The 9761-nt window shown below is 50.8% G+C and overlaps 1 protein-coding gene across 1 annotated transcript in view; it reads right to left on the bottom strand.

Moving 5' to 3' along the window:
• Window positions 1-5723, bottom strand: part of FAM117A (family with sequence similarity 117, member A) — a 7129-nt gene extending 1406 nt beyond the window's left edge. The window contains 6 exon segments of the mRNA XM_009892219.1: window positions 3-87; window positions 579-713; window positions 1045-1158; window positions 1698-1793; window positions 5329-5495; window positions 5636-5723. Of these exon segments, the coding sequence (XP_009890521.1) occupies window positions 3-87; window positions 579-713; window positions 1045-1158; window positions 1698-1793; window positions 5329-5495; window positions 5636-5723 (685 nt within the window).
• Between the last annotated feature and the right edge of the window lie 4038 nt (window positions 5724-9761).

The following is a 9761-nucleotide window of genomic DNA, read 5'->3' on the forward strand; positions in this document are numbered from 1 at the left end:
ACTGCTGGGCTCCAGAGTCAGGGACGTGTCTCCGGAGCCTCTCTGGGCAGGCGCCGGAGCCCTGTGGCCATCTGGGACATCCAATATCTAGGGAGGAAGCAAAGTTTTAGTGGAGCAAGAAAGGCCTGTCACCAGTGAAGAGGTTTAACAGCAGTTGCACCTACAGACAGCAGCTACTCAGGGTGCTCGATGCAGATGCTTCGGGGAGTGAGACAGCCTCCTGCAACCAACAGGGCACCGGCCCTTCCGTATCCTGTAACGCCCTTCAGTGCCTGGGCGCACTTCTCCCACAGGCGCACAGTACAAAGTAGCGTTTGGATACCAGTCTAAGACAGCGTCTTACAGCTGTCAGTGAGATATCATCTCTCCCAAGATTACTACTGACTGATTTCTCATAGCACCAGCAATTTCTCAGGAGGGAAGCCAGCAGCTGCTTAGGCAGTTACATGCCTACAATAAACTAAAACTAGACAGAGACCATCCCCATGGCCAAGAAACAGATATGGGCAGTGTCTTTAGAAGAAAGGACTTCCAAGACCACGCAGAAGTCTCAGGGTAATCTTGTGACCTTCACTTACCCGCAAAAGCTCTTCGTCCCCCTGTTCCTTCACAAACACTTCCTCCAGTTCCTGGTTTAGCCCCTCCAGGCTCCTGTGGAAGCAGGGGCTGAGCCTCAAAACGGGAGATGGAGAGAGGAAGCCTGAAGGAGAGTCCTGTAACAATCCAGAATTGAAGAAGTTAAGAGTTCTACCTGCACAAACTCAGCAGTTACATCCTGTTCCCACAGCTCTCCAGGGCTCAGCCAAAGCCTTCCAGGAGGCTGACGGGAGAAGACTGACAGCAGAGCCATGTAAACTCACTGACTGCTGATCAAAGCACAGGGACACATTGAAGAAGTGGGGGAAGACAAAAAAAAAAATAATCTCCCTTCTCAGACACGAGAGCAGAAGTCTGAGAAGAGCTTGGACCCCTGCCCAAAGGAGCTTGCTCTCCACCTCACTAGGACACATGGTGACAGCAGAGCAGGGGCAGATGTGAACGTACCCTCAGTGATCCAAGGACAGCATGGTCCCCCTGGAGTGGGGAGCTCTTCTCCTTTTCTTTGCCACTTCTGCCATTTAGCTTTGTTCGCTGGAGCTGTTGCTTCAGTTTGGCAATCTAGCAAACAAAGTTTCAGCTACAGAACCAGACAAGCCAACACACCTCCACCAAAAAGGATCGTGCCTCATCTCTCTCCTCCCCCTCTCCTGAACCCACAAGGAAGTGCCAAAATAGAGACGGTTTCAATCACACAAGCAGCAGCTCCAGCCACCTCTCAAAGGGTGGACCAGAAGTACTCGCAATGCCTCGTCACAAACTCCCCCGTTGCGACGTGGCCAGTGCCTTTCCTCTGGTGGATGTGGGTTACCTCCTACCTACAGAGCATTAGGAACTGGGCCCCGCTGGAACCCACATACACCACCGCACCAAGAAATGCACCACGTTTCAGTGGAGCTACTTTACAACAGCTGCCTGCTGGAGGAAGCCAACGAGATCCGTCTTTAGTTGAACCAGAGCGTTAGGGATGAGAGCAAGGGCTACAGTCTCATCTTCGATAGTATCCTGTCCTCCCACTCCCCTCCCATGCAAGCAGAAGCCTCCTATGCATTAGCAGCTGACACAGATCTTGCTCAAGCATTGGGAGTGGTCTATTTTACCTCTCTGCGGTGATCTGTGCTACCCCAAGAAGCAGAACGCTTGTGAGCACCGGAGCTGGCTTTCCCCACTTCCGCATCATGCCAGGACACTGGAGTCTGAAGTGATGAGAAACACGGCTGAGAATAATCACAACATTTACTGCTTTAGAGACTGGTGGTAGAGTCCCAACAATAAGCGATCAACTACTGCCCGTTCACAGTCCTATTCCTGTATCCCCCCATTAACACCACGCTCAGTGATGTGCATTAAGAGACAGCCACCTATTTATATTGGCCAAAACAAAGTCATTTTGGCCAGATTTGTGCCTATCGGGAAACTGGACCTCACAGACCTACACGGCGAGAGACCTGCCCAGAAGTCAGTGGCTTAATCACCACCAGTACCTGGCGAGATAAAGCACACCAAGCCATTACTCCGGAGAAACAACCGCAACCACCCCCTGCGCCGCCTGCACAGGCTCCTGTCTGATGAACGGTGACGTAGGGTTTCAGGCACTCATTGTACGAAGAAGCATTACCGAGAGGAAAAGCCTCACCCAACTGTGAGAACACACAACTTGCTCCTGAGACCTCAGGCTGCCGTATCGGAGTTCAACAGCGTTACCAAACCAGAGTTTGGCCAGCAGATTGACTGCTGCTGCTGCCGCCGGAGCGCTGGAAGAACCCAGCTGCCTCTCCAGCTCACGTCCCTCCATCTGCAGGGCCGGCAGTTCTCAGCTGACTCTCTTCATGTAGAAAAACAGCCTCAGCACCACATTACACAGCTGTTTTCCAAGCAACAGCCACATTTTGAATATCAATGGAAATCAGAAAGGGCTGTTAATCTGATCAGCAAAGGGTGTGAACTTCCTTCCACTGAACTCAGCCCTCTCGGTGGAGACTCCGGGATCGGAACGGTCCCAAAGGCACATCATTTTCAAGACCAGCCATCATTTTTTCCCAACATCGTTTTCAGTGCCTCTCAAAAGGCTCACCCCGTGTCACTGCTGCCTGCCATTTCTGTGGGAGGCTTTGGATGATACTTCCCTCCTCCATCCTCAGCGACAGCCTGCCAGAAGGTGCAAGGGCCTGAGAACAGTTCCTCTCCAAGCAGCTTAACTGATCTCCCCAGAGGCTACTGCAAGAACAGCAGCTGTTTTAAACAACCCTGTTGAGTCACAGGGATGACAGAAGCCTCTTCTCTCAAAACAGGTTTTAAAATCTATTTAAACCAAAGGAACAAGGCAAGTTACCTAGAGATGTACCAGGTTTCCCTCCTGTAAAGGGATACAGGTGATTTCTAGGCAGAAATCTAACCCTCTCCTGACTTAACAGGCTCTGAACAACCCCCCCCGCGCCTTACACACACCACTGTAAGCAGAGCACGCTGCGTTCCCTACAGCTCAAATCATTTGTTGTCTGGGTCTCCATTTTGCAATGCCTGTAAGCAGCAGACATCATAACGCAGAAGTTCTATTCGATTTACAGCGTTCAGTTTGGTTTGAGAAGAAATCCGTTCAGCCTGAACCATTGCTCTGAGGTCCTGCCCAGCCCAGAGCCGTTGGTCGCAGCCATCCCCATGCGACCCCCAAACCGTGCCAGACGGAGCCCGGGAACAGGCCAAGGTGATGGGAAATCCCACGGCAGAGACCAACCTTGCAGCTTCAGCACATGGCACTTCTGATCTCATTTCCTACCTCAAATATTCTCTCCTAAACAACTCAAAGATCATCGTTTGGCCGTTATCCCAAAATGTTGTGTCATTTTATATCCCAGTAGATCACGCACGTAAGAACGCTAAGGAGAAGAGGCAAAGGTCTAAGAGAGAAGACCACAGCCCTGTCCCACATTACTCCAAGAGGCAGGTCTGTGGGAAGCTGAACTCCAGCTGCTAAGAACAGTCCCGCAAAGTGGGACATGATGGAAAGTCTCTTTGAGTCACTGGAAGCCTCCTGAGTCCCGTTTGAGGAGTCCCTTACTGCAGCCCGTTGCCGTCATACCCAGAGCACTGAGAACTGCACCAGTGCTCACAAAAAAACCACCCCAGGGCCTAAAAAGGAAGAAAAGATGCTGTTTGCAATAGGAAGGCCTGAAAGTGAAAAGTAGATACGCGTCCCACCTCTCGCAGGCAGACTGTCAAGGCAGAAGGAAATTACAGAACCTTTTGTACTAACTGTGGCAAAACCGCTTCCTCAGAAAAAGGAGAGGAAAAAAAATGCTTTGCACAGCAAGATAAAGCCACAACTCCAATCATGTACAGTGCTGCCATCCTCACCCCCACACTGAGCACCTGCAGTTGTATCTCTCACTTAACCACCTTACGATAGCAAATCTACAGAGCTCTGCAAAACAGCTGATCAGTAGCTGAATAAGGAGGGAAGTAAACACGTACCGGCGAGCAGAGAAAGTCCCAAGTTTGATAACTATTAAGCCTGAAAACACGGAAGGAGTGGCAAAGCCATGGAGGTTACGATGAGGAACACTTTGTTAATCCACAGGGCAGTCTAGACCCGAGGACTCTATTCCCGGCTTCCAGCAGATAGGTCATCTGACACGAAGAGAGGTTGGTGTGTGGAGATCACCGCTCGTTTCACAAGCATGTTGCAAGGCAAAATTAGCATTTGGAAGACACTCGCAGATACCTGATGAAAGACTGCGGCACACCTGGCCTATTCACTGCGGAGAGGAACGATCAGCTCCGCACTCAGCGCAGTCTGAATTAACGCGGTGATATCTTCCATTCCGGGAAGAAGGCGGTGCCCTTCTTCTCCAACCCTTTCCCCAAAAGGGCCACACGCAAGAAAAACTAATTAGCCCCAAAACACTGGGGTTAAGCGTTCCATTGCTGATGAAGACAGAAAGGAAGAGTGTGCTTCCCTGACCCAAAAATAAAGTCAGAAAAATTCTTTCCCTTCCTTTCCAGCATGCCCTCTGCCCTCAGCAGCGCTCTTGGGCACTAGAACTGAAACAAAAGCAAGCTAGAATACTTTGGAAAAGGACAATGGAAGTTGGAATCCAATTGAGAATTTCCTGCAAACAGCCCAGTAATAAATTGTTGAATAGCAAAGATCAAACAGCGAGTTAACAGAGAATGAATGTGCTAAATAAACGGCTTGTTAAGCAAACGGATGCTCTTATCCTTCTAAATTCTTTCACCTCTGCAGATAGGCAAGCACTGTTTGCTGCCATACAGTAATATTTACAGGTTGCTAAGAGTTCCTCGAGGTCTGGAGCTTTTCCATTCTACAGCAAAGAGCTGCGCCGTCCCCACTAGCGAGCCCTGCTGCGGGAGCACCCTTGACTTTTTGCAGCGTGTGGCACGCAGCCCGCCGGCCTTATATAAGGACTTGGCCCAGAACTGCAAGCCAGGAAAAAAGTAGCATTGAGCCAGTACTGGAGCAGAAAGCCAGAGGCCATCTGCCTCCAAACAAGGCCAAGGAAATTCTAACTCTGCACCAAAGTGGAATCAATTGAAGCTGAGAAGCAAAAGGGGGGGGGAAAAAAAAAAAAAAAAAGCCTTCCTAGAAAGCTGCAGCTGCACAAATGGAAATGGAACGCCTTCCCTATTCACCCCCAGTTTACACAGCTCGTTTCAGTTCTGCAACCCTCTCCTGGCCCAGAGGCTTCGAGGGCAGTCTGCAGGTGTTTATACCTGGGTCGCTTTGTCATTCATGCACAAAGTGGGAGCTCCTTCAGCGTCCCTCGGCCACTGTCCCAACAGGTAGGAGCCCACGATGGTGTCTAGCGAGGAGGTGCGCCTCACACGGGGCTGCCGGGGACGGCAGGTCTTCTCAACAGCAGCAGCACAGGGAACGCTGGCTAGACGAGGGGGAAAAGAAAATAAAATTAGACTTCCAAAGCCAAGATTCAGCTACACCTATCACAACTGACAAGCCCACGTCCATCGCAAAGATCACAAGAAGGAAACTAGCACACAAGGCCTGGAGAAGTCCATTTACTTTTCGGACACCAGAGTCCTGTCGCTTCTAGCGTGCCCAGTGAGTTCCCGCTCTCACAAGAGCGGCGGCTCTTCCCGGCCAAGGACATGTGGCTGCTCAGCCTCAGCACGGGCAGATTCGCTGCTCCAAGCCAGCTACCGAAAACGAGCGGCAACAGAAAGACCAGCAGAGTGGGCCAGCAAAGGCTGGCGGGTTGACTGCCCCGTCTGCCCTCCTACTCACTCCGCTCCGCTGCAGAGCCCCGTATTCACGCTTATCACCACGAGACTGCTTCTCTAGAAGCAGCAATTTTATTGCAATCCTCAAGCGGATGCTTGAAATTATTGATCAGACATTCCAGTTGAAGTCAACGGAGCTGCTACACGACCAAGTGAAGCATCTGGCATGTCCGTAGTGCTTCTGCACGGACACCGTAGAAAAAAAACCCCACCACTACACTGCCTATGGGGCCGTATTTCTTACTAGCTGGAGCACAATGCTTAGTTGGACAACCCAGGCTCTTACCCACAGTACAACCCAACAGGAAAAGGGAGCCTGCATGCCTCAGTTTCCCCCGAGGAAGCATGCTATTGCTCGCTTCCAGTTTCCAGGAGGCCAAGAGAACATCTGCAAGGTTTTGGATCCTCCAGCGGGACTATGCGAGCACTCAGTGCGTTAGCAGGTGTGTGCATTCATTCAGCAAAGACCAGAAAGTAAGATGCACAACCTGTTCACTGTCACAACCCATCGCTGGCAGGGCCCAAACTCAAATCCAGGAGCTCTGGGTCTGCCCAGCTTCCACGAGAGGGCCACATCGCCTGTTCAGACACTACTTTCATAAAGGTAGCTGAAATATGACTAACAAAAAAGCTTTGTAAATATGACAAGTTTGTGTGTCGGCAATGATGCACACCAGTGCAATCCCATCGCAAGCCAACAGCGGAGAGGACGGAGAGCCAAGCGTCGCTCTTGGCAGGCTCCGGCAAGGGGAGACACACAGCACACATGCTTTGCTCGCCCTCCCCGTCTCCTCCATCGCATCCTGGCCAGTTCCAAACTCCACGCGATCAACGCGCAGCCCACAGGCAGACAGCACAGCTGCCCTCTTTTGCAGCCCTGTCGTCACCCTTGCAGCTGAAAAAAAGGTGTTATCGCCAAAACCAAAAAGGTAGCAAGGAAGAGGCAAGTTCAAGCCAGCAGGAAAGTTTGTTTGCATTTCGTTTTGATTAGACATGCAAATCACCACGCACATTAGAACCAGCCCTGTGGCCTCCTGGCAAGATATTAAGGCCACGAACAGCTCTCTGCTCCAGGTGCTTTGTGTACAGACGTTCTCTCCTTCCTCCCCAAAATGAGGGCATGGTAGGCAGGTAGTGAATTAACCACACGAAAACCAGCATCAAAACTGTTAAGCGCTATGTTGTGTTTGCCAAATACCTCTGTATACAAAGGTGCTGCGGCACCCAGGGCAGGCTCAGCGCTGGGACTCTTCCAGGGACATGGCCTGTTAAACACATCTTTTTATCAGCTAAAATACCATTTGAGCAGTGGAATTCGAGTTCTAGGTGAGAAAAGGGTAGGAACAAAAAGCCACGTGGGAGGGCGAGAGAAGCATTAGTCCTTGCATGACAGCCACACCTCCTAAGGTCCACACTGGATTAAAGGCTCATTGTGTCGGGTCCAGCTGGCATTTCAAGGCACGCTCCCTGCTCCCAACAGTTAACAGTAAGTCAGCTACCACTAACTCTAATTTAGAAACTCGTTAGTATTTGCAGCTTCCTCTTCAGCGCCTCATTGCCCCCACAGGCGATGTTACTTGCAGCTCCATTACGTATGACTTCAGCTGTCTCTTCCTCTCACGCTGCTCTCCCCAACCAGGCCGCTGGCAGAAGAACCGAACGCTGCTGCAGTGGGGCAGCCCCTCTCCTGCACTGCTTTGCCAGCACACTTCCCCCCCCCGAGCTCTCCAAGAGGCCCCCTTTGACATAACCATCCCATCCAGAGTGACCAGGGTCACCTTCATCCTCCAAACCTTCAACAGGATGACAGTCAAAACCAGCCTGAAAGGACCTCGAGATCAAAAATGACCGAGAGCAGAGGAGACGTGGCCTCCTACGGTGACAACTGCACCAATTGTGCACGGTGGCAAACATCTAAAGCTATTCATGTACGGACAGCAAGAACTGTCGTTCCTTTCCACGAAGTACAACTCTGCTACCCAACAACTCAGTTTGTTTCTAAGCGGCGCAGAGAAGCCCGAGGGGCACGGGGCAGGCTGCTGCTGGGAGCAGGTCGCCCCTCCTTACGGTGCAAAGGCTGCGTGCACAGCGCAGCGTTTCGGGTACGAGGAGGAGGGCGCGTGAGAGGCGCCGAGGCAGGGTGGAGCGTCCTGTTTACAGCTCCGTGCTATTATCATCCCTCCGCACGGAGCCTGCACAGCTGCCACCTGGCCACCAGCTCTGGAGCGGGTCCAAGCCAGCTCCACAGCTGAGAAGTGACAGGTTGCGGCGCTTTTACTTTTCACGTGACAGTAAAGCTGCTGCAGATAACTGAACCGTCGCCGTATCTCCAGGAGCCATTTGGCTGCCTCCAATTGCTGCCTGGGGCTTTCGCCCAGCCACAAGTTAGAGAGTGGAGCAACGCCGGCATTTAAAAGGAGAAAGTTTTCAGTGCTGGAGTTCTCTATTTGCAGCGTCCCTAGTCTTTCCCAACCACATCAACATCAGTGAGCTCAGAGCTTCCTCAAGACTCTCTCTAGGCCAGCCAATCTCTGCATCTACAAAGGAGTAAATAAAAGTCTTAGTAAACTTTTAAAAATCTCTGGGGTCACTTTTCAGCAAAGAATACTTACAGCTGAATCAAAAAATGACGGCAAGCAAAAATAAAGTTCCCATTACTACTTGCTTCAGAGTTGTAAAATTTTCTTCCTTCCCCCTCCAGATTTCACCCTGGGGAAACCGACCCTTTAATATCAGAAGAATGTTTAGAAATTTAGGGACATGCTGTTCAGACCCTGACGTTTTTGGAATATGTCCCTGCAAAGGTCTATCTTGAAGCGATGAAGCATAAAATAACAGTCCATGTTTAAATACAATCAGCTTCCAAGTTAACCCCGGAATGCCGGGCTGTCCGAGGCCTCCCCACGCAGGGATGCTTCCCCTGCACTCTGCAATATCGAGGCGTACCTAACGGTTTCAGGCGCAGTTTTCAGTTTATTGGCTCAGGCAAGGGTTGTAAGCTTTCACGAGAGAATTTGTCAGGGAGACCTTAGCTGAGGTGAAACCTAAGCAACTCTGTCAATAACTAACTTATGCAAATATCTTCCATCCCAGCGTAACAGAAAATACTGCTAATTATTTAAGTTCTGTATCAGCTTCCCCCATCTACACCTCTTAATGCTCTTTACAACACATCATCTTACTTCAGATGATGCACCTGATTCGCGGGATGGGGGCAGTAAGATAACATAAATGCCCGAGTTGAGTTTCTCATGGGTCTGTCAAACCACAGCAGGACCCTGTGACACAGAAACATCTTTTAGACAAAATATTCACACCAAACCGGGCTGCTGGATGCGTATCGGTGCCCCCTACAGCACCCCAGCACCACTTCCTTGATCTTTAACATCTTCCTAGACAATCGAGCTGGGAGATCTCTGTATGAAACATGTTTTTTTGGTACATCAGCTACTCGGACAGAGCTCAGATGACACAAGCAGCAGGGACACAACACTGGCATTGCTGTGGTGGTCACCAGGGCAGGGGCTCCTACAGCAGAAAGGAAACAAGCTATCCTACCACGGCAGAGCACTAAAAGAGCACCCGATGGCCACCTGAAGGACTGTGCTGCTTAACAAGTTGCAGCTCTAACCAACAGTTTTGGTGTAGAGGAGGTCTTGGCCACATCGCCACCACGAGCTCGCTGGCTCCCATCCGACAGAGCAGGAGGCGAAGCTGGAACACAGCAAGAAATCCAGTGTCTTCCCTTCTCTTCTTGTTTTAAACTGGACAAGAGACACGGGCAGGACTTCCAGAGGGAGTTAAGAAAACAGCGATCCACAAACCACGTCAGGGAATGGCACTTCGTCTAACCTCACTCTGCAAGACCGCACTTGATCAGAAAATGTATCTCCTCTGAGGACCGAAAA

The sequence above is a fragment of the Charadrius vociferus genome, unplaced genomic scaffold (assembly GCF_000708025.1).
Source record: "Charadrius vociferus isolate BGI_N301 unplaced genomic scaffold, ASM70802v2 scaffold509, whole genome shotgun sequence".
Lineage (NCBI taxonomy): Eukaryota > Metazoa > Chordata > Aves > Charadriiformes > Charadriidae > Charadrius > Charadrius vociferus.